General features: G+C 55.9%; 2 protein-coding genes across 4 annotated transcripts; both read left to right on the top strand.

The window, feature by feature from the left end:
* The first annotated feature begins 205 nt into the window (after positions 1-205).
* Positions 206-6,760, top strand: INCA1 (inhibitor of CDK, cyclin A1 interacting protein 1). Of its 3 annotated transcripts, XM_054709291.1 has the most exons (8): positions 206-277; positions 931-973; positions 1,515-1,602; positions 4,432-4,545; positions 4,989-5,028; positions 5,279-5,469; positions 5,925-6,090; positions 6,307-6,760. In XM_054709291.1, exons 3-8 carry the CDS (start codon positions 1,559-1,561, stop codon positions 6,448-6,450), a joined length of 699 nt encoding a protein of 232 aa, XP_054565266.1. In that variant the 5' UTR covers positions 206-277; positions 931-973; positions 1,515-1,558; the 3' UTR covers positions 6,451-6,760. The 3 variants fall into 3 exon arrangements, with proteins under 3 accessions (XP_054565266.1, XP_054565267.1, XP_054565265.1); XM_054709292.1 differs by lacking the exon at positions 931-973; XM_054709290.1 differs by lacking the exon at positions 931-973 and having other exon boundaries at positions 206-382.
* A 400-nt stretch (positions 6,761-7,160) lies between these two features.
* CAMTA2 (calmodulin binding transcription activator 2) lies at positions 7,161-23,399 on the top strand. The gene is made up of 22 exons (XM_028133053.2): positions 7,161-7,207; positions 8,489-8,582; positions 8,755-8,858; positions 10,046-10,113; positions 10,196-10,331; positions 10,919-10,990; positions 11,242-11,395; positions 11,716-11,850; positions 12,474-13,414; positions 14,042-14,168; positions 15,403-15,537; positions 17,499-17,614; positions 18,234-18,418; positions 18,894-18,972; positions 19,092-19,314; positions 19,548-19,849; positions 20,879-21,075; positions 21,321-21,504; positions 21,703-21,774; positions 22,063-22,232; positions 22,412-22,486; positions 22,584-23,399. The coding sequence occupies exons 2-22, from the start codon at positions 8,552-8,554 to the stop codon at positions 22,645-22,647; spliced, it is 3,570 nt and encodes a 1,189-aa protein (XP_027988854.2). The 5' UTR covers positions 7,161-7,207; positions 8,489-8,551; the 3' UTR covers positions 22,648-23,399.
* The last annotated feature ends 126 nt before the right edge of the window (positions 23,400-23,525 follow it).

Here is a 23,525-nt window from a genome sequence, read left to right as displayed (position 1 = left end):
AGCTGGACGCCGGGATTCGGGAAGGTCATTAGCGCCTGAGGAGCCAGAACAGCAGGGACGGGCGCCGTCAGGGACCCAGGCCAGCCCCGCGCACGCGGCCGCGGCGGAGGCGCGCTCGGGGGGGCGGGGCCTCTCGCCGGGCCCCGCCCAGGAGGCGGCTCCGCGCAGGCCCCGCCCCCGGCGCGCGGTGCTGGCGGCTCCTCCCCTGTCCCGTCGCCGCCTCGCCCCCGTCTCCGCCGGGCCTGGCGTTCTAGAACTCGCCGCGCAGCTGCCTCAGGTGCCCGGGCCCAGTGCGGGCAGCGACGGCACAGCCCCCGGGCGCTCTGCTCCTGCCGCCGCCGCGGGCCCAGGCCGCCCCTCCAGACCCCGACCGTCCCCTCAGGCAGGAGCCCTCGACCAGGGGGCCACAGGCGGTCCTCCTCCGACTCCCAGGCGTGGCTGCCCCCGAAGGCCTGCCCATGCCCCAATGTGGCTGCCACGCAAGGGTCGCCTTAGCCCCCTGAGGCGAAGCCACACACAGGCCTCGCCCTTCCCTCCAGGCAGGGCCACCCACCCTCTCCCCGCAGCCCAGACCCCTCAGGCCCTCACCTGCCCAGTGAGGCCTTGACTGCACCCTTGGTCAGCTGCTGAGGACTCCGTCCAGCTTCCTGAAGCCCCGTCCTGCCCCTTAGATCTGGGTCACCCATGTAGACCCAACTACCTGAGGTCCGAATGGCCCTCAGCTCCTAACTGACCCCTGAGGTCAGCTCACCCCTCTGGCCCAGGACATCCCATTTAGACCCCTCCTGCCTTTCCAGCCCAACGCTATCCCGTCTGCCCCCTCAGCCCTAAACATCCTCTTGTTCACCTCCCCTAACTGCTTCCTCATCCCATCTGTAGTTGCCCTTGGATAAAGTTTCCAATTGGCCTTTTCTTTCATGTTTCCTACAGGCACTCTTGCAACTAGCATCCTTACATCCCAGCTGGCTCTCAGGTTGTACTTGGCTCCCCCGACCCCTGGCTCTGTGCAACTGACCTTTGCTCACCTTGACCTACGGACCTTCCCAACTGCCCCCTCCTTCCCTGTCACCAGTTGACCCCTCTGCCCACACTTAACTGATGTTTGTTGTTTTTTTTTTACCAACCCTCAATTCTCTAACTGCCCCCACCACCAATTCCGTACCACAGTCCACAAAAACCTCTGTCCTGTCTCGTTTCCACCTGCCATCCCTTTTCATTTCATCATCTCGTAATGAAGTAACTTAACTGCCATTGGTCAATTTCACTTACTCTATACATGTGGCTTCAGAAAAATGTATTTTCTCCTTTATCTTTTACCACATCCACATTTCCTAGGCTCTCCATCTTCAACCTGTATACTCAGCTAAGAGACATGTCCAGCACTAGGATATCTTTCAAGCTCTCTCTCCTTTTTCAGGACCCAGTGTCGTCTTTCCAATCTCTAGGTCTGCTACTGGTCTCATCCCTGCAGCCATTTACGTGAGTGAATGACTCCTTTTTCATTACCCTCCCAGCACCGACGAAGCGGCTCAGTCCAGCCAGCCAGCCCAGTCCAGTCATGCAGGTACAGGAAGATGGAGACAACCTCATCCCCTTTGCCAAGTGAGTCGTCCCCACCCGCTGGGGAGAACAGGGGCAGGGTGGAGGGAAGATTGCACGCCGGGGCTCTTTCCTAAGAAGAGTTGGAAATAAGGAACAAGAAGCTGAATGCCGCCGAAACCGGTTTGGCTCAGTGGATAGAACGTCGGCCTGCGGACTGCAGGGTTCCGGGTTCGATTCCGGTCAAGGGCATGTACCTAGGAAGCGGGCACCTCCCCAGTAGGGGGTGTGCAAGAGGGAGCAGATCGATGATTCTCTCTCATCGATGTTTCTAACTGCTCTATCCCTCCCTCTTCCTCTCTGTAAAAAATCAATAAAATTAAAAAAAAAAAAAAAGAAGCTGAATGCCTGGGCCCAGGGGATTGATGACTCATTAATTTATTCAACAAATAATTTTTGAACACTGCATTGTTCTGGGCACCAGGGATTCAGCAAGTAGGAAGACAGGGGTCCTGCTCAAAGAGCTTACATTCAAGAAGGAGGAGACAGAATATGCAAATAAACATAATTTCAACTAGTGAAAAATAAATAAAACAGGAGTGTAATAGGAAAATAGGATGTAGTGAGGTGATTGTGGAAGACTGTTCTAGGTGTGTGTGGGGGGGTGAATTTAAATTGAGATCTGAACAATGAGAAGGGGCCAGTCTGATAAGAACCACTGGGGAGAAGAAATCGTAGGTTTTATTTTTTTACTTCTTTGGAAGGGAAGGGAGAGAAGGGGAGAGGAAGAGAGAGAGAGAGAATGAGAATTGATTGAATGTCTCCTGCACGAGGCCTGACTGGGGCTGGGATCAAACTCCAAGACCCTTCAGCGTGAGGGCCGTGGCTCTGACCACTGGGGAGCACCAGCCAGGGAGGAATAGCAGGTCTTTTAAAGCTCCCAGAAACAGGCTTGGTATCTTCTAGGACCAGGGTCAGGCCAGTGTAACTGAAACTTAGGGATCAGGGAAATTAGGCAGAGGACCTAATAGGCCATTGAAAAGAGTTTGGATTTAACTCCAAGTACAGTAGAAATGAGTGGAAGTTGGGTGTTTTTTTAACCCTCACCTGAGGATATTTTTTCCATTGATTTTTAAGGAGAGTGGAAGGGAGGAGGAGAGACAGAAACATCCATGTGATAGAGACACATCAATTGGTTGCTTCCCACATGCCCCTGACCAGGGCTGGGGATCCAGCCTGCAACCCAGGTAGGCACTTAACTGGAATCAAATCTGAGACCCTTTAGTCCTCGGACCGATGCTCTAACCACTAGAAAAACCAACTAGGGCAATCAGTGGAAGTTTTTAAGCAAGGAAATGACTGCAGGCTTTTTTTTCTTCAACTTTTTTATTGCAGAAAATTTCAAACAAATACAGAAGTAGAGAAGGTAGCAATAATGAACTCAGCTTCAATAATTGTCATTATATGGATAATCATCTCATCTGTATACTCATCCAGCCTCCTACTACTCAGATTATTTTGAAGTAAATCTCAAATTATACACCATTTCACATGATCACATTTATTTATTTATTTATTTATTTATTTTCACATGATCACTTTTAAAAGATCACTCAAGCTGTTCTGTGCAGAGTAGTTTGTAGGGGATCAGATAGAAAGAAGAAGAGGAGGAAGAGGCCATTGCAATAGTCCAGGCAGTATAGTGGAAGATGAGCTGGGTTATGGTGATGAGTGGAAATGAGGAGGAGTGGTCAAATTTGGGTATATTTTAGATGTAGAACTGATAGGACTCGCTGATAGATTTGGGAGGTGAGGGAAAATGAGGTATACCAGGTTTGGGGCTCTAGCAACTGGGCATTAGGGGCCTTTCAGTGAGATGGGAAGGCTAAGGAGATGTTGAGTGGGCAGTTGAACCTGCAAGTCTGGAGTTCAGGAAAGAAGCCGGCTGGAAATACAGATTTGGGAGTCATCAGATTTGGGAGTCATTAGTGGTATTTAAAGTTATAGGGGCAGGGGGAGATGAAGTCATGGGCCTGGGTGAGATCACCTAAGGAGGGATGGAAATGGAGAAGATACAGGGCTCAGGCCTAAGCCCTTGGACACTCTCCTTCTAGAGAGCAGGAGAGCAGTCATTTAATCTGCAGGCTTTGGAGGTGTTGAGCACTGTTCTCAAACAGCTCTGTACCTCCCTCACCACCTACAAAGATAGTCCTTCTGAGATAGGGGAGACGAAGCAGGGGTAAACAGGGGTTCTGCTCTCCTACATCCTTGCATTAACCTATCATCATCTGAGTAGCTGATAGCTGGGCCTTCCTATTTAACAGCCCCGCTTGCTAAATATGATGTTCTCTGGTTGTGGGGTGTAGAAGCTTGAGATTCAGTGAGATCTGAGGCTCAACAATAGCCAATCTCCACCCTCATCTCCTTTCAAATCAGAGGCTTTACCACCTTCCTCAGCTAAAACGGATTAAGTGAGGACATAACCTGAGGGAGTCTGAGTAGCTGTATGGTCTCAGGGAAAGACAAGGCCTCTGGCCCTAGCCATTTGGCTCAGTGGATAGAGTGCCAGCCTTCGGACCAAAGGGTCCCAGGTTTGATTCTGGCCAAGGACACATACCTTGGTTGCAGGCTCCTCCCCAGCCCAGGGATCCTGGTCGGGGTGCAACCAATCGAAGTGTCTCTTTCACATAGGAGGCAACCAATCGATGTGTCTCTTTCACATAGATGTTTCTGTCCTTCCCTCTCTCTTCCACTCTCCCTAAAAATCAATGGAAAAATATCCTCGGGTGAGGATTAACTAAAAATAAATAAAATAGACAGGGCCTCTGAATCCCTGGGGTGAGTAGATGTAAGGGAAGAGCCAGACCCTAGCCTCCCTTGTCCTCACCTCAGGTCTTCCAGGGTGGTCAGCCGATCTTCACCCCCCAGCTTGCCTTCCCGGAGCCTCAGACTGACACCCCAGCATTATGGAGACATCTTCTGGGACAACCTTAGTCAAAGGCCCAGGTGGGTAGAAATGGAGAAAATGGGGACTAACTGGAGGTGGGAAGGTGAGGCTGTACAATTTTTAACACTCATAAAGCTTTATAGCCCTGGCCGGTGTGGCTAAGTTGGCTGGAACACGGAAAGGTGACAGGTTTGAACCCTGGTGGGGGCACATACTCAGGTTGCGGGTTTGATCCCTGGTTGGCACAAGTGAGGAGGCAACCAATCAATGTTTCTCTCTCCCTTCTTCTCACTCTAAAATCACTAACAGTATGTCCTTAGGTGAGGATTAAGGGGGAAAAGCTTTATGGCAATATGCACTAGTCAGGGAATAACTGCCTCGCTGGTTGATGGACATTGTAGCTCCGAATGCCAGATAAATAGGTGATTGGGAGAGATCTTTAGAGAAACAACATGGATGGGGGTGTCTCTCTGCACTTAGCCGCCTTTTTTGTGCTTCACAGCTCCACCTGGATGGAAGAACAGTACATCCCATCCCTGCTGGTATGACAGACTTTCTGCCCTTCAGTACTTCCCAGTTAAAACTGCACCCCAGCTCTCCTATTACACGTTCCCTCCAGTGTCCCCCAACCAAAGCACGGAACCGGCCCTCCTTTCTATCAATCGTGTTTTCCAGATCACAGCTGTTTTCGTGGTCTGAGCTTCCCAGGACCCCGGACTCCCTATTTCAGTCGAAGCTCCCCTGAGAGCCCCAGTTCTGCCATCTATCTCCTTTTCCCCTTCTTTGGCACAGAGAGCCACTGGCTGTTCCCAGCCTGGCGTGTACCCCCCTGAGGGGCTCCCACCCCCTGAGATGCTTTTCAGAAGAAAGAGAAGGAGGTCGTATTTGGCAGGAATGCAGGGACCTGGGGGCATCCCAGCCCGAGTAAGGGCTGTCACTTACCACCTGGAGGATCTAAGGAGGCGACAGAGAATCATCAATGAGTAAGGAGAGACATCTGGGCTCCTCGAGCCTAGCAGGGTTTGGAGGCAGAATGGTTTGAACTAAGGAAGGGGTGGAGGATTTTGAAGGAATTGGAGGTTGTTTGGAAATGAATCATGAACTTGGTGGGACTGCAGCAGAATTTCCATAATGTGGAAAGGAGGGAACTAAGGGATGGTGGATGAGCCATTGAGCCGGAAGAAGTGGAAACTGGATCACTAAACACAGGAAAGCACTCCAGAGAACTGGAGGATAGTGGGCAGCTAGTGGTCACCTCTGAGTCCTTGGACTAAAAATACTTCAGTCTGAGGGGAGCAGACAGTGGGAGTGAAGAGTTGGAAGTCAAAGGACAGTGCCCCTGGGTCCCAGCTTGAAGTATTTTAGGACAGAAAGGTGAAGATGGAGAGACAGGAAGCCTGGCCTCCAGGCACCTCTGCTAAGCCTAAAATCTCCACAGACTAAAGAAGGCCCAGTGGAGCAGCTGTGGCGCTGCAGCCGAGCCCCCGGTGCCTGGCGAGGCGAGCTGTGGATTCCCCAGCACCAGTGAGCACCCTGATCTGGAAGAGGAGGGGGCAACCTACCCACAGGAAGAAGACCACTTCCTCCCTCCTAGCAGGGCCCAGGTTTGGTTGGAGAGGAACTTGGAGGGGTGATGGAGGGTGATGTGGATGCCTGGCCTTGCATGGAGAGGCATCGGAAGCCAAGAGCCAAGTTGGCTTGTTGGATTTGAGGGGAACAAATGAGAGATGTGGGGGTATCTGGGTATGGGCACTAGGAAATCTGGAGGGACATACTTTTCCATTAGTTCATTCTTTTTCCAATCTTTCTCCTCTTTACAGCTGCTCTGGTCTCCCTGGAGCCCCCTGGTCCAGGAGGGATCCTTCCTCTCCAGGCAGCTGAGCTCTCTGACCCCCTGCAGCACCGTCAGAGCCCGTGGGAACCCCCTTTCCAATACCTGGGGGATGGAGCTGCCCGAGGAATAAGGAAGAACCCTTATAAAGTCTCCGCAGCCTAAAGAAGGCCCATGGATGGTAAAGAAACCATCCATGCCTATCCAACTTGCTAGCGCTGCCCCAGGGACCCAAGCCGCCTCCTCGTCGCTGGAATCACCCCAAAGGCAGTTCCCCGTCCTTAGCCTCTCGCAGCTTCCCCTCCCGTCTCTGCACTAGGCACCAACAGCCCTGGGCCTCCCATCTCAACCCACCCCTCTCGGCAGCTCCCAAGGCCCGTGGGCCCAGCCTGCTCCCGCAGTGTTCTTTTCCCTGGTCTTTCATTAAAAGGAAAACACGTTGAGCCCGGAGTTGTCTTTCCGGGAAGCAGTGATGGAAAGGCTCGTGGGCAAGACCCAGCTACAATGAAGTCGGGCTGGGTCCCCAAAATCCAAGGAGTCGCCCTGGGCGAGAAAAGTCTGCCCCCCCAGTCCAGCGTTCCTCGCCCAGCCCTGGACAGACACCGCGCCCCACTGTCACGCCAGTGGGGCGAGCTTCCGCCTCCGGGACCCCGGAACCCTGCCCTCCACACCGCTGCCTCCTCAGGGACTTCCCGGCAATGAGTCCATCCACCCGCGCCCCACCCGGAGCCCCACTGCAGCACCCAGGTTCCCTTCGCGACCCTCTTCCCCTTAATTGGGAGGCCCCGCCCCGTGCGCAGTGACGTCGGACGCCGCTGTCAGCCGGCGCTGGGGGGGGTCGGTGTGGGGTAGAATGGCCGCTGCCGCCGTCACCTGCGGGACCCCGGGAGGTAAGAGCCAGGGCCTCTTGCCCGCCTCTCCGCCCCCGCGCCAGGGGGCGCAACTCCACCGGTCCCGACGCGGCGCGCCGCGCTGGAGACCACCGCCCCTCCTCCCGTCGCTCCTCTGCCCGCTTCCGTCCTCCTCCCCCGCGCCAGGGGGAGCCGCTCCGCATAGGGCCCCACCGCGGACCTGCGCTCGGGGACTGCCTTGGGGACCCCCAAATCCCCACTGCCCCTCGGGCGCCGCGCGCCCGCGGACTCTGCTCCGCAGTTTCTCCAGAACATCCCTCCCTCCCTGCGGACTGGAGGCAGGACCCTCCCAGCTCGGAGCTTCTCTGGGGACCACCGCCCCACCGTGGGGGGCCGCCCCTGGGCCCGCTCCGCACCCTCGTAGGCAGCCTAGCTGGGACTGTGCACCTGCGCCCTGGGGCGGAGTCCTTACCCCAACCCACGCAGCCGAGCTCGGAGGGGCCTCCTCCCCCTCTTCATCCTCGGACACCTGGCGGAGCCCGCGCTGACAGCCTCCTCCAGCTCCATCTGTTCCCCCAGGAGGGTGGGGGCTCGGGCTGGAGCCGGGGTGTAGATGGTGTAGGGTACGCTGGAGGCCGGGGGCAGCAGAGGCGTTTGGGGAGGGTGGGGAGAGAGGTGGGTTAGGGGTGGAGAGGGCTGTCAGCCTCTGGGTTGTCCTGAGGGTGGGAAGCTGGGTCGTGGGTGAATATCCCAGATTGTCCTAGGCCTTGACCATCCTGGACCAGAGAGAGAGGTTAGGATCGGTTATCAGATCTGTCTTTCCTCTTGGAAAAATCAAATAGAGAAGGGACTCAGGGTGTGTCTTCTAAGGCCTCGCTCTCCACTGGACTTAGATCTCCTGCCCAACGCCCAACGCCCAACCCCCAGCATCCAGGCTCTCATTTGCCAAACCATTCTCCAAGGACCGGATGCCCTGAGTCCCAGTCCCCAGGACCTGACCCCGCCAAAGCCCCAGCCTCCTCCAGAGCCTACACTGTAGGACGCCAGCCCCGCCAGTGTCTCCCCTCCCCCACCCCACCCCCACTCCACCCGACTCTTCCTGATTACTCTTCAGTCGTGGCTCCCCACTCACGTTGGTTCCTGGCACCAGGCCTGGGCTCTCCCCCTCCCCCACTCCCTGGCTCTACTCTCACATCAGAGCCTATCCCCTTCCTTCCTCTCTTCCTCTTCTTTTCCATGGCCCAGTTCTGCACTGCCTCTCCCACCTCCTCCTGGATAAGTGTGAGGGCTTCGGCCATGACCCGTTCTCTCTTATCCCAGCACAGACTCCCCCTCCCCCCGGCCCCTCCGGCCAGGGGTGACCTTGCCCCTGGAGCCCTCACCATGAGTACCAAGGACACCACCGAGGTTGCTGGTGAGTTCACAATCCAGGTTCCCACTTGGGACCACAACCTTCCTCCCTCCCTGCCCTGTGGTGCCTGGAGTTCTTGGACTCCCTGCTCTCCTTGTTTCAGTCCCCCCGTGCTCTGGATTCAGCCCTTTGCCCTAGGCCAGCACCCTAAGCCCTCCTTTCTAATTCCCTCTAGAGAACAGCCACCACCTGAAGATCTTTCTCCCGAAGAAGCTGTTGGAGTGTCTTCCTCGATGTCCGCTGCTGCCTCCAGAGCGGCTGCGGTGGAATACCAATGAGGTTTCCTAGGGAGCTTGGGGGATCAGGGCGTAGCGAGGTCTGGTGAGAGGGAATGAGGGTCTTCCTGTGTCTGTCCACACTCCCAAGTGCAGGGTACTATTCCCGGCTCTTTGGGGACCCCAGGGGAGGTACAAAGACCTGCATCTTGTAGGAACTCACTTCTTGGCATAGCCACCTGAGTAAGAATAATAACTACCACCTTGACAGTATTTCTTACAAACCGGGTACTGTGTTAAGCACTTGACCTCCACTATCTCATTCTGCAGCTCTGATGAGCAAGCACGGTTATCCCCGTGGTATAGATGAGGAAATGACTTACCTCGTGTACTTTTCTAACTCGCTCCAGAGCTCCTGCTTTTAACCACCACTTACGCTTGCTCCTTCTGGAGGGCGTGTCCTGTGTTACACACCTTCTGTGCTCCCTACACCCAGTGCTTTGCATGTACTTGGTGGTTGATCATTGTTGATTTGATTATTGGACTAGAAGAGGACTGTCAGTCAAAAGGTGTGTGTGTGTGTGTGTGTGTGTGTGTGTGTGTGTGTGTGTGATTGTTAGGGCTAGAGAGGTCAGCAGCGCTTCATGGAGATCATGGATTTGGTCTATAGGATGGCTAGGATTTCCAGACTCAAAGAGATGTGTACATGGCACGTCAGGCTTGTACAGCACTAACACTGAGGTTATGGCTGCTCAGCTCAAGTTCAGGGAAGAGTCAGTGGTTCAGTCTGGCAGGAATGGAAGGTGCAATGTGGATCAACAGTGTGAACGTAGGAGCGATGGTTTGATCCCTGGTCAGGGAGAACCTTGGAGTCAGGCTGAAGAATCTGGAATTCCTGATGATGTCAAACTATTGAAGTTTTCTGAGTCAGGAAGTGGCACCAAAGTGGAATTTGGAGAGTAAAACAATGATGAACAAAGAATGATGAAGAGCTTGGGTCTGGCCCCAAGATAAAAGCCCCAGTTGGAAGGGAGGGAAGGAGTCAGGCTGATGGAATTCCAGAGGTTAGACTTTAGTTTGGGTGGAACCTGGGATTCTTAGAAGGGCATGAGCCTTGCTGGGTCCAGACAGCTGGCAGCATCCTCCACCAGCTGCCAGAACTCAGTAGAGAGTGACCCTGAGGGGGTGGCCAAGAGGCCAGTCTGAGACTGTGTGCAGGGGACACCCACCTGCGTACCTCCTCCTCTACAGGAGATTGCATCCTACTTGATCACCTTTGAGAAGCATGAGGAGTGGCTATCCTGTGCCCCAAAGACAAGGTGAGAAAGTTCGTGAAGGTGGCGAGTGGCAGGGGTCCCGGGTTTTGTTCACAGAACTCAAGGCCAACCCTACCGTCTTCAGGCCGCAGAATGGCTCCATTATCCTCTACAACCGCAAGAAGGTGAAATACCGGAAGGATGGCTACCTCTGGAAGAAGCGGAAGGATGGGAAGACCACCCGAGAGGACCACATGAAGCTGAAGGTCCAGGGCATGGAGGTAAGCGAGGCATCCAGCTCATCTGCCTTGGCCCAGCCTTCTCAACCCTTAGCTGGGTTCCAGCCCTGTCAGGACTGGGGACCATGGTCTGCCTCGCCACCCTCCCTTCTCACTCGCTTTGCAGCGGCTGGCTGATAGCCCACCCTCCACACCCCATTTCCCCCCCGTGTCCCAGCTCTGCAGCCCTTAGGTTATGCCTCTCCTGGAGGACACCAATGCCCAGTCCCCTCACCTCACTTGCATTTCCCTCAGGGGTCCAGGTATTGAACCTCTAAGCACAGGTTTATCTTCCCCAAATCATTGCTCCTCATCTCAGTTGTGTTCTTGCCCTGCCCTCCGATTTCTAGATAGTCCTGTATCTCAAATGTGATCCTCATCGTAAGGCCCTGGTCCCAGTGTTCCCTTCTCCTACCTCTCATCCATGATTTGGGGGTGCTGGGATTTTAAAGGTGGGGGGAAGAGGTTGGGGGTGGGTAAGGGTTGAAGAGGAACTGGTGGAAAGATTGGGATTCCTGCAAAGGGACTGAACAGAGGAAGAGTTGGGGAGCAGACTAGCCCTCCCCCCACCCCAGCCTGTCTCCTGGCAGTGTCTCTATGGCTGCTACGTTCACTCTTCCATCGTCCCCACATTCCATCGGCGCTGCTACTGGCTGCTCCAGGTAAGGACGGGAGCGCTCCGGGAGGCACCCTCTTCCTGGCTCTTTGAGGGAGATGGGGTCTGGAAGGGTGCAGTGAAGGGTGACTAGTTCTGAGTGGGTAAAGGAGCTTGGCAGGTAGGGAGTTTGGGATCGAGAGAACCAGAACTTGGGGATGGAGTTGGGGGTGCCTGGGGAAAAAAGTGAAGACTAGGAAGCCGAGCCCTTGGATCTCAGGACCCCATGGTGCTCTGTGTGTGCCCTTGTGCCCTCAGAACCCTGACATCGTCCTTGTGCACTACCTGAACGTCCCAGCCCTGGAGGATTGTGGAAAGGGCTGCAGCCCCATCTTTTGTTCCATCAGCAGCGACCGTCGAGAGTGGCTCAAGTGGTCCCGGGAGGAGCTGTTGGGACAGCTGAAGCCCATGTGTAAGGCAGCAGGGCGAGGACAGTGCTCCAAGGGAGAGTGGAAACAGGGCCCTCCCAGAGGCACCAGGAGCCTGTGGGGTGACCATGTCCCTCTAAGCCAGAGGGTGCTTTCCTGCGGGGGTGCTAGGCCTCCTGGTGAGTTCTAAAATGGACAAGGGACAGCTGTGAACTACAAATGCAAGCAGTCTCGAGGCTGCTGGCCTCTTTGCACCTGGCCAGAAGTCTTGGAGCATCTCAGGTGCTTGACGGAGCTGAGCTGTCAAGGTGCTGTGGGGACTTTTGTGGGGGTCCCATAGCACTTTCCCCCGCCTCTCCTCTAGTTCATGGCATCAAGTGGAGCTGTGGGAACGGGACAGAGGAGTTCTCTGTAGAGCAGCTGGTGCAGCAGATCCTGGACACCCACCCGACCAAGCCTGCACCACGAACCCATGCCTGTCTCTGCAGTGGGGGCCTTGGTGAGTGACCCCGACTTTGGAGCTCTCGTCCTGTCTAGTCACACTGCACTGAAGCCAGGGGGTATCTATCTTGCTGGGATTTGCATGCCTTCCCATCTGGGTGCACACTGACCCCGGCTCCTTTTACTTGAGTCTCGGCAGCCCAGCTTTCTATCTGCCTTCTACCCTTAGCAACTCCTTCCACCCCAGCACTACCACTTAGACCCAGCCTTAGCTTTACTCCTAATTGGTACCCCCTTAGTTCTGTTCTTTTGTCCTTTTTTTTATGCTTTCACCTATTTTTCTCACCTTTCCTCCAAGCCCTCTGTCGCCCCCACCACCCCATGCTCCTTCGGTCCTGTTTAACATGAGGAAGGAGGAGTATTTCTGCTTCCCCCCAGTGGCCATAATCAGTATTACATCTCTAGTATACAGTGGAGTCCCAGGAACTACAGGAAGGTGTGGGGAAAGGTGGGGGTGGGTAAGGGTTGAAGAGGAATTTGTGGGAAGATTGGGATTCCTGCAAAGGGACTGCACAGAGGAAGAGTTGGGGAACAGATTAGCCCTGCCCCCTCCCCAGCCTGGGAGTGATGGAGAAAGATGTGTCATATCCCTTCTCTCTTCCCTGCCACTTTCCATTCCAGGTTCCGGGAGCCTTACGCACAAATGCAGCAGCACAAAACACCGCATCATCTCTCCCAAAGTGGAGCCCCGCGCTTTAACCCTGACCTCTATCCCCCATCCCCATCCCCCGGAGCCCCCTCCACTGATAGCCCCACTTCCCCCAGAGCTCCCCAAGGCACATACCTCCCCATCTTCCTCCTCCTCCTCCTCCTCTTCCTCAGGCTTTGCAGAACCCCTAGAGATCAGACCTAGCCCTCCCACCTCTCGAGGGGGTTCATCGAGGGGAGGCACGGCTATCCTCCTCCTGACCGGACTGGAGCAGCGTACTGGGGGCTTGACGCCCACCAGGCACCTGGCTCCCCAGGCTGATCCACACCCTCCCATGAGCTTGGCAGTGGTTGTCGGCTCTGAGCCCTCTGCCCCACCAGCTCCTCCCAGCCCTGCCTTTGACCCTGATCGTTTTCTCAACAGCCCCCAGAGGGGCCAGACATACGGAGGGGGGCAGGGGGTAAGCCCAGACTTCCCGGAGGCAGAGGCTGCCCATACCCCCTGTCCTGCCCTAGAGCCTGCTGCTGCCCTGGAGCCCCAGGCAGCTGCTCGGGGTCCCCCTCCACCGTCAGTAGGGGGTGGGAGAAGAGGAAACTGCTTCTTCATTCAAGATGATGACAGTGGAGAGGACCTTAAGGTCCAGGGGCCTGCCCCACCCGAACCTTCACCCCCTCCTTCACCACCCCCCTCACCAGCCCCCTCGGAGCCATCGGGCAGGGTAGGAAGAGGGGAGGCCTTGTTTGGAGGAGCCAGTGGGGCCGGTGAGCTGGAGCCCTTCAGTCTTTCATCATTCCCAGACCTTATGGGAGAACTCATCAGTGAGGAAGCTCCAAGCATCCCTGCCCCAAACCCCCAGCTCTCACCTGCTCTTAGCACCATCACAGACTTCTCCCCAGAGTGGTCCTACCCAGAGGTGAGTCTCTCATCCCTGTCCCTCTTACCCCATGGTATGGGGCCTAGTTACCATGGCTGCTTAGTTCTCCTCCCAACCTCTATTTTTCCACAGTGTGGCTTCTTTCCTGTTTCCATAGTCCTTCTGACTCACCCTTCTCCCTCCCTTCCCATCCCACGTGGTTGTGTGAGTCCCCAAGTGCCCAGGGACTTCATTCCCTTGGTGACTTTCACAGGGAGGGAATTGGGGCAACTTAGTGCGGAGACGAGAAAACATAGTCGGGATGGGATTGCAGACTTTGGGAAGCTAAAAGACTGTCTTCGTTAGTAGGGAAGTCCTGCTTTATGCTGCCCTAGCGAGGGGGAGGAGGAACTACAGTTGGGGCCTAAAAAAGGACTTCCTTCTGATGACAGCTATCTGCAAATGAGTCGCTAGCCTTGGGTGAGGCTAGCAGGCTCAGGTGGAGGGCAGGGATGTTAGGGAGGAGGGACAGACTAGCTGACCTTACCCCAGGGGTCCTGTCCAGTCCCTGTACCACCAGACTCTAGCACAGGGCCTGAGAGTCTACATTAGTGAGTGAGTGAGTGAGTGAGTGAGTGAATACCCAACAGAGCTCTAGCCACAGGGCCCTCTGACTTCTGTCTGCAGGGTGGGGTCAAGGTGCTCATCACGGGTCCTTGGACGGAGGCCTCCGAGCATTACTCCTGTGTCTTTGATCACATCGCAGTGCCGGCATCACTTGTCCAGCCTGGTGTCTTACGCTGCTACTGTCCCGGTATGGGGATGGGACGAGTGGGGGAAGGGACTGGCTAATGGCATTTAGGACTTCTGGAAGCACTGGGGACAAACGTGTTGAGTTGTTCCTGAGAGCACAAAGCATTCAGTCTTGAGGCTGAGTCCCACGGTCCTCCAGCAGGCAAATGAGTCTGGGCTTAGGTGTCAGAAGGTCTGGGTTCCGGTCCAAGAAATCTACTCCTTCCTGGACTCGTGACCTTAGATACGTCTGCTCTTTCCTCGGGTCCTTGGCCTCCCCTCCTGTAAGGTCAGGCATTTGACCAGGGAGTCTCTGATGTCTGTTCCGGCCTTAGAGCCAGAGTCTAGCTCTTAGAAGAATGAAAAGGGAGAGATGTTGGTCTCCTCCCACCAATCTTGGGACTAAAGGACATTGGCTTCCATCTAATACAATAACCGTTAGCCACATGTGCCTATTGCAATCAATTAAAATTAAGTAAAACTTAAAATTCAGTTCCTCAGTCACACTAACCACATTTTGAGTGGTCAGTAGCCACCTGGCCAGTGCTGCCCTGTTGAGCAGTGCGGATAAGCACTTCCATCATTGAGGAACGTTTTGTTGGACAGTGCTGGTCTAGACGTCACTGCCAGAGAAACCTCTAGTCTCTGCCCTTTTGCCACCAACCTTGCCCCCAACTCTGCACTCAGCCGTCAGCCTGACTGTGGGACCCCAAGGCTCCCCAGTGGCACGGTGACAGCTTTGTTGTCGGAACGTGTGTTCTCCCCCATCTCAACAGCCCTGTTCAGTGGTGCCCAGATGGTGCATCAGGGACCAGGGCCTGATGGTTTCCTTTCCAAGGCCATAGCTGGGACATCGCTCTCACTAGATTCCTTCCTCCCATCTTAGTAACAGGGTCATGACGTCTGGACACTGATTCTAGGAGACCAAGGGGTTTATATACCATCAAATTACTTACAAGTATAGGTGTCTCTTGACCCTCAGCTTCCAGGCCTTGGTGCCGAATAACAAACATCCTTAACTACAGGGTCTAGAGTTCAAGGGGTCGCTGGCCCATAGCAGGTATTGAGTTCTCAAAGGAATGGAATCCCTTCCCGGTTAGTGCCAAGGCCCCCGAAGCCAGCAGCCTCTTGGCCCACATCAGGGAAGCTGGGAAGCTCACTATGAAATGACCATCTGTGGCTCCAACACAGAGGGCCAGAGAAGGCGCTGGGGGTGGGGCGGGGAGAGCCCTTCTCACTGACCTTGCCCTCCCCAGCCCATGAGGTAGGGCTGGTGTCTTTGCAGGTGGCCGGGCGGGAGGGACCCCTTTCTGCCTCTGTGCTCTTTGAGTATCGAGCCCGCCGATTCCTGTCCCTGCCCAGTACTCAGCTCGACTGGCTGTCCCTAGATGGTAAGTAGCGAGCCCTCTGATCCCAAGTGTCGGGCCCCACAACCTTGGAGCATGCCACTCCTAGACCCCTCAGCACTCAGGGCCACCCCCGAGCCCACATGTACCAGCCTTTTCTCAGCTCCTGCTTCACTGGTCATTTCTAAATGCAGCAGCAGCCTTCCCTTCCCTCCTCTTCCCTGTGCATCTCGGAGCCTGTTTGTCGCAGTTCTTGCCCTGCCTTCTCCGTCCCAAAGGATGGGATCTAGGCAAGCGAGGCCACGAGGCGGGAGCAGGGACAGGGCCTAGAGCAGTATACATAGGATGTGCGAGTGTGTACATACACATAGACATGTATTGTTTTCCTCTCCATAAAGATAGGTATTTATTACAGGAAATTATAGAAAAGCACAAACTAAAAGTGAAAACTGCCAATATTGCTACTCAGTAATATCTACCACTTTAATAACATGTTGTGCTTTCTCATACAAAGACATGCACACATGCATGTGTATGTGTATATTTATTTTTTTAAGTATATTTTTATTGATTTCAGAGAGGGAGAGAGAGAGAGAGACATCAATGATGAGAATCATTGATTGGCTGCCTCCTGCACGCCCCGCATTGGGGATCAACCCTGCAATCTAGGCATGTGCCCCGACTAGGAATCGAACCGTGCCCTCTTGGTTCATAGGTCCATGCTCAACCACTGAGCTGTGCTGGCTGGGTTGTGTATTTATTTAAATCCAGCACTGGCTTTGAGAATTTGTTTCTCTCCGCTCCTGCTTCTTTCTCAGGGTGTGCGCTTCTCTGCCTTCTCCTCTGGGTGTCTCTGTTGTTGCCTCTGGGTGCCTCAGTTCTGCGGTCACCCTGTCGTGTCTCCCTCCATGCCCACTTGTCTCCCTCCGGGCTCGTCCTGGCTCACCTCCCTGAGCGGCCCCTTCAGGGGGCTGTGTGTGGGTTGCCCCGCAGCCTACCATGGGATCTTGCCAGGTCTCCCGGGCCTGTTCTGTCTGTCCTGCTGTGACTGCCCCTCGCCTTCCTTTCCTGTCCCTGCCTAACCAGTTATACCATCGCTCCTCCCTCGTTCATTTCTCCTTGGACCAGGGTCTTAACTTGCCCCTCTTCTTCTCTTCCTTGTTGCTGTTTGGTACAGTCCCCAGCTTTCCCTCGTCCTCTCTCTCCTCTCTTCACCTTGTTTATCCTTTCTGCTCTCTCTCCTTCATGTTGTACAAGGGTTTCTGCTCATCCTTCTCCACCTTCCTCCCCACCATCACTTCTATGCCTCGGCCCCTTCTGCCTAGCATCTCAGAACATCCCTGACCTCCAGCCTGTTTCTTGATGCTTGTTTTCCATGGCTCTGATCCCCTCCCGCCCCTCCTCCTTGTCCTTGTGTGATCTCAAGAGGGGACAGATATAGCTTGGGATGTGTGTGTGCGCGCGTGTGTATTTGTGCATGGGGTGAGGGGAGGAGGAGGAATGGATGGCTATCCATCTCTGTCACGTTCCCTCCCCACCATCCTCTTTGTGGACAGCTGTGGGGGGCCAGGAGGAAGGGGCGGTGCTTTTCAAATCACAGTTCCTGAGCTGTTTGGGGCTAACAGAGTCCTTCAGCCCCAGCATGGGGGACAGAGGTAGTGCCTGGGGAAGAGCTGACAGCGTTTCACCTAGGAGAAGGCTGAGGGAGTGTGTGTCTGATCCGGAGCAGTTTGGGGCTGGATACTGTGTGGGAATTCCTCCTGCCTCCGTGCCTCGAAGGACACAGTTGTGGTTCTGGATTCTGGTCCTGGGTCGATGAGTAGTGTTAAGAGCCCTAGCTTAAGGACTGCGTTTCAAAGGTGGGTGGGTAAAGGGGCTGTTGTTTGGAGAAGAGGTAAGAATATGATTCAGTGTCTTTACCTCCCAGATCCTGGGATAGGTCCAGCTCTGTGTTAAGGACATCACCTAGACCCTGCCCACAACCTCCCATACCCTTTCCCCCTCAGACAACCAGTTCCGGATGTCCATACTGGAGCGGCTGGAGCAGATGGAGAAGCGGATGGCAGAGATCGCAGCAGCTGGGCAGGCACCTGGCCAGGGTCCTGATGGGCCTCCGATGCAGGTACTTCCATGAGGGAGCCAGTGAGTGGAGGGAGGGTCTTCCTAAAGAAAATGGCTCTCCGTGTGACTTCTCACTCTCCCCTCAGCCGGCCCTCCTCCCTAATCCCTGACGTCACCCTGCTCCCACCCCCGCCCTGTGGCAAGAGTGGCTATTCTGGGCACCCTCTTGGCATGACAGGCTTCAGACTATTTCTGGTCTGAAGAAGGGTGGAGGTGAAGGAGAGGGTGGGGGAGGGGACCAGGAGGTTGGGGTTCAGTGCTCTGGGAGTCCTGAGTGTCTGAAGGAACAAGACTGGGAGAGGACTCTGGGCTCTGAAGGGGAGAAGCATCTGTGGATATGGCACTGACCTGAGCTGATGTGAAGGCACAACACGGGCCAGGGGCTGTGAGAGCTGGCTGCCGAGGGTCTGCAGGAAGTTGGCTGTGGGACTAGGGGACATCCAGGAACTTGAACTGGGAGAATTGACAGGCCTTCAGAGGTCTGTGTGGTGGGAACCTGGAGTGAGAAGTGTGCGAGGGGCAGAGTTAGAAGCTGAGAGGCCAGGTATGGGATGGCCAAGGCCATCTCAAGCCAGAGGACCAGATGCTCAGTTCTCTGCATAAGGTTGTGTGTTTTGCAGGATGAAGGCCAGGGGCCCGGGTTCGAGGCACGGGTAGTGGTCTTGGTAGAGAGCATGATCCCACGCTCCACCTGGAGGGGTCCTGAACGTCTGGCCCACGGAAGCCCCTTCCGGGGCATGAGCCTTCTGCACCTGGCCGCTGCCCAGGGCTACGCCCGCCTCATCGAGACCCTGAGCCAGTGGCGGTGAGCAGGGGCAGCAGGGCGGGGACTGGGCCGCCACTGGAACAGAAGTGTCGGGGACTGAAGCCCTGCTAAGAGGGAGCTGGAGTCACTGAGAAGGAAGAGGGGCTGGAGGATGTGTGTTGGAAGGAATTTTAACATCCCCTGAGTTACAACACTGACTTCTTGACCTCCTTACATTTATTTATTTTTCTATCACCATTGATCCCCTCTACGCCCTCTTCCACGGCCACCCCCCCATCCTGTAATCACCACACTGTTGTCCATGTCATGAGTTCTCGTTTTCTTTCTTTTTTGTTCAATCCCTCCACACGCTCCCAACAACGCCCCCCCAGCCCCGGCCATCACATTTATTAATTTCTGACTGCCTCATCCCGCTGACGGTAGTGCTTCTAGACAGCTGGCTTCCCAGGCTCTTCATTCCTATGTCCCCACTTTGCCCCTAACTGGGCTCTGTTGTCCCTCCCCAAACCCCCAGGAGTGTGGAGACCGGAAGCTTGGACTTGGAGCAAGAGGTTGACCCGCTCAACGTGGATCACTTCTCTTGCACTCCCCTGGTGAGGCAGGAGTGGGGAGGACAAGGGACTGGAGATGGGCCGCCAGGAGAAAGGGCCTCGGGCCTCACCTCCGCCTGTCTCCCCCTCTGTCCTTTCCCTGCCCCTCCATCTCCCCGTAGATGTGGGCGTGTGCCCTGGGGCACCTGGAAGCTGCTGTGCTCCTTTTCCGCTGGAATCGGCAGGCGCTGAGCATTCCCGACTCTCTGGGCCGCCTCCCCCTGTCGGTGGCTCACTCCCGGGGTCACGTGCGCCTTGCCCGCTGCCTAGAGGAACTGCAGAGGCAGGAGGCTTCGGCTGAGCCCCCACTTGCCCTGTCGCCACCCTCCTCCAGTCCAGACACGGGTGAGGGTTATCCCTAATCTTTTTAAGAGGGGGTGTGGGTGAGACAGTAGGCCAGGGGAAGCTGAAGCGTGGGAGACAAAGTGGGGGAGGAGGGAAATCGAGGAGGAGGCAGGGAAGGGGAGATAATACTAGCAAGAATAGACAGGCAGACGGACAGCAAAGATGGGGCAGGTGGGTGACTCAAGGGATGGCAGATGGCCCCTGCTGCCCTCACCTCCTCCCTTACCTTCCAGGTCTGAGCAGTGTCTCCTCGCCCTCAGAGCTGTCCGATGGCACTTTCTCTGTCACATCAGCCTATTCCAGTGCCCCGGATGGCAGTCCTCCCCCAGCTCCTCGGCCAGCCTCTGAGATTAGTATGGAGATGGCCCCCGGCCCGCTCTCCTCTGGTGCCCCAGAGGCCCCCCTCCTCCTCATGGACTATGAAGCCACCAACCCCAAAGGGCCCCCGCCCTCACCACCTCCTCTCCCACCAGCCCTGGATGCAGGGGCTGCTCCAGAGGAAGCTTACAGCCCCCCGGCTGTGGACGTGATCCCGGTACTGCTCATGTGGTGGAATTATGAGGGCTAGAGAGAGGGGTGCAGGGGTGGGGGAGGCCGACTAGTCCATGAAACAGACGGAGTCTTGCTTCAGTTTGGGAAGAAGCAGCTATTTACCCTCATTTTTGGACAAGCAAGGTAATCCTTTGCTTAACTATCAGAGCTTGACTCAGAAGTCATGAGGCATCAGAGGTTAAAAATTCTGGGGAATATCTTCAGTTAGAGCTGGACTGTAGGGGTTACCTGTTGATCCATGAAGAGACAAGCTTCCCGGGGAACCAGAGTGACAGGGAAATTGGGAGGGTTGTGGAAGGGAGAGCTTGGCAAGATGGAGGTATCTGGCAATGACTTGGTGAGGAGGAAGCTTGTACATAGTAAACGCTAAGAAACTCTTGTGGGGTAAATAAATGAGAGTAAATCTTTAGGTATAGCAGCCAGAACCGGAGGACGTGCCGGCTTTAGAGAGGCCAATGGATTAGAGAGGTCAGGGTAGCACTGAAGTACAAAAACTTAGAGATCCCACAAGGGAGGCTGTGTTACCTGTGGCCAGCGGGAAGTGCTGAGGCGTCAGGACTGGAGTGAAAGCCAGGCTGAAGCCATTCCATACGGTGTTGTGTGTGGTTGGTCGAGCCGGTTCTTGGAGAGCTGAAGGGGGGTGGGGTGGCAGGCATGGCCAAACCTGTGGGTATGATGTGCTTGCATGGGCCAGGCCTGGGTAGGACAGTAAGCAGTCAGCCTGGAAGGCTAAATCCTTCATTTGCTCAGCTTGACTCTCCGTTTGGAGTATGTCCTTCCTATCCTATGTTCTCCGCAATGTCTCAACACAGGTGGAGGCCCAGTAAGTACAAAGGGATGAATCTGGAATAGTGGCTGAGAAAGATGGGGTTAGAAAGGACAGCAATCCCTGATGCCTCATCTGGTGGTGAGAGGAGGAACAAGACAGGAAGGGGACTGAGGCTACAGCTGTGTCAGGGCAGGAACATCTGGCAGTGGGGAACCCCAAGGCTCACCCCGCTTCTCCATCCAGGTGGACATGATCTCACTGGCCAAGCAAATCATCGAAGCCACACCAGAGCGGATCAAACGAGAGGGCTTTGTGGGGCTGCCTGAGGCTGGAGCCTCAATGCGGGAGCGGACAGGGGCCCTGGGGCTCAGCGAGACCATGTCCTGGCTGGCCAGCTACCTGGAGAATGTGGACCATTTCCCCAGCTCCGCCCCTCCCAGGTGACCAGCTTAGGACAAAGCCTCCAGGTTCTTGTTCAAGGGGAGAGGGGAAGGGGAAGGCAGCTTCCCCACAGCCAAAGACCCATCTGGCAGAGGCCCTGCGGGCCTTTGAGAAGGGCACTGAAACTGGCTGAGCTCTGAAGCCAGGCTCTCCAGGCTCCATTGTGGGGCGGTCCCTTCACAGCAACCCCCGGGCAAAAGAGGGACTTCACATGCCCCTGACTGCCCTCTCCCTACCCCTACAGCGAACTGTCTTTTGAGCGGGGACGCCTGGCGGTCCCTCCAGCTCCTTCCTGGGCAGAGTTTCTCTCTGCATCTGCCAGTGGCAAGATGGAGAGTGATTTTGCCCTGCTGACATTATCGGATCATGAGCAGCGGGAACTGTACGAAGCAGCCCGAGTCATCCAGACGGCCTTCCGAAAGTACAAGGTCAGGAGGCTGGGAGGTCCCGGGAAATTATTACACCTGAGTCAGGGCAGACTGTGGACTCCCAGGACTTTGGGAGGGAGGGCAAGCACCCAAAGTGGCCTTGGGCTGAAGGTCAGGGGACCTCAGGCCAGTGGGAAGGACAGGTCACATGTCTGTGAGGTGGGCCTTTAGGTGCTGAGACTTCTGCTTTCCCCTCAGGGCCGGTGGCTGAAGGAGCAGCAGGAGGTAGCAGCAGCTGTGATCCAGCGCTGTTACCGGAAGTACAAGCAGGTGAGCCCCTTCCCTCTAAAGCAGAACCAACCACACCCACCCATTCCAGCCCAGAGCATCCAGAGTGCTGCTGGAACCCTGACTCCCCTTCTCTCTCCACAAGCTGACCTGGATTGCACTTAAGGTATTAGGCATGAGATCCGGGTGTGAGGTGGTCTGTGGTGACTCAAGCCTTTCCACGAGCGTGTGGATTAGGGAAAGACCTGCGTCAGCTGAACTTGGGGTGACCCTCAGGGGTTTGGTTTCTGTCCCTCCAATTCAGCCCGCCTCTCCTCCCCACTCCTACAGTTTGCTCTCTATAAGAAGATGACGCAGGCGGCCATCCTGATCCAGAGCAAGTTCCGAAGCTACTACGAACAGAAGCGATTTCAGCAGAGCCGCCGAGCAGCTGTGCTCATCCAGCAGCACTACCGCTCCTACCGCCGCCGGCCCACGGGCAGCCTACCTCCCCGCAACAAGTAGGGGTCCAGCCCCTGGCCCTCTGTGCCTGCCCACTGCACCCATGCCATGGCCCATAGACCCCCAGCTCCCAGCCCATCGTTCTGCCCCAGCCCTTCCTTGCTAGGGTCCCAAAGGGCTGAGGACGGGATGCCTGAGTGTTGTGTGAGTTTTCCTCATCTTTTCTTCCTTCTGCCAGAGGCTCCTTTCTCACCAAAAAGCAGGACCAGGCAGCCCGAAAAATCATGAGATTCCTGCGGCGCTGCCGACACAGGTACCCATCCTTTCTCCTGCTGGATTTTGCTCAGCCACCTCCGTCACCCCACCTCCCCAGATCTGCTGATCTCGATTCCTTCCTTGTTTCTCTGCAGGATGAGGGAACTGAAGCAGAACCAGGAGCTGGAAGGGCTTCCCCAGCCTGGACTGGCCACCTGACCTCTCCCCACTCTCGAGGCCGCTCCTTGCAGTCTTAAGGGAGAGGGCTCTCTGGGGGAGGAGCCCCCTGTCGGCAGCTTTCCTCGTCACTTTGTTTGGAGATCTTCCTAGGTCTCTACCCGCCTCCCCCTCCAAAGTGCTGAGCTCCCTCTCCCACCCCCCAGCTCCTCTTCCCTCTGGGTCGTGCCCCCCCCTTTTGGTCCCTGGCTCCAGAAGACCCACCCCCCACATACCTGCATCTTCAGCTGTGACCTCCGGAGCCCTGCCTGCCCCCTCTCCACAGCTCCCTCCTTGCCTGCACCCGCCTCACCCCATTCCCGAATTGCCTTATTTATTTGTTCGACGCGTCTCTGAATGTATCGGCCTGGCCCCACCTCTGCCTTCGCTGCGCTCGCCCCTCGTGTTTCAGGGCTGACCGTGCCCCCACCCGACTCCGCATGTTTGCGTCCGTCTCCTCCCTTTCTGGCCCTGTCTTCCCCCGTCACTCCGACCCTGGCCACCAACTTCGGGGCCAAAGGGGAGACTGTATATAGGAACACGTTGCGGAGTCCCACCCCATCCCCTGAAGGGAGGGGGTTTGTAAATATGTAACATACAGAGTATAGTGAAGAATCTATTTAAGGCGCCGCGGGGAGGGCTGCGTGGCCGGGCTCGTGGTTCCCGGACGCTGTGGGGGCCTCCGCCGGCCCCACGAGCACTTTCTACTTGTGCATGGGCTTAGTTTCTAAGAAATGCCATTAAACATCGCTGCACCAGCCAGCCTCCGACTTCTGTCTAAGGCGGGGGAGGGGGGGAGGGACCGGGGCGGGGCCTCGGCAGGAGAGGCTGCCGCGCGCCCGGCCAGTTCAGCGCCAGGGCGGGACCGGTGTGAGGTTTTC

Source organism: Eptesicus fuscus, chromosome 20 (genome assembly GCF_027574615.1).
Source record: "Eptesicus fuscus isolate TK198812 chromosome 20, DD_ASM_mEF_20220401, whole genome shotgun sequence".
Taxonomy (NCBI): domain Eukaryota; kingdom Metazoa; phylum Chordata; class Mammalia; order Chiroptera; family Vespertilionidae; genus Eptesicus; species Eptesicus fuscus.
Note: the sequence above shows the minus strand (reverse complement) of the source record. Positions and strands in the feature narration are given on the sequence as shown.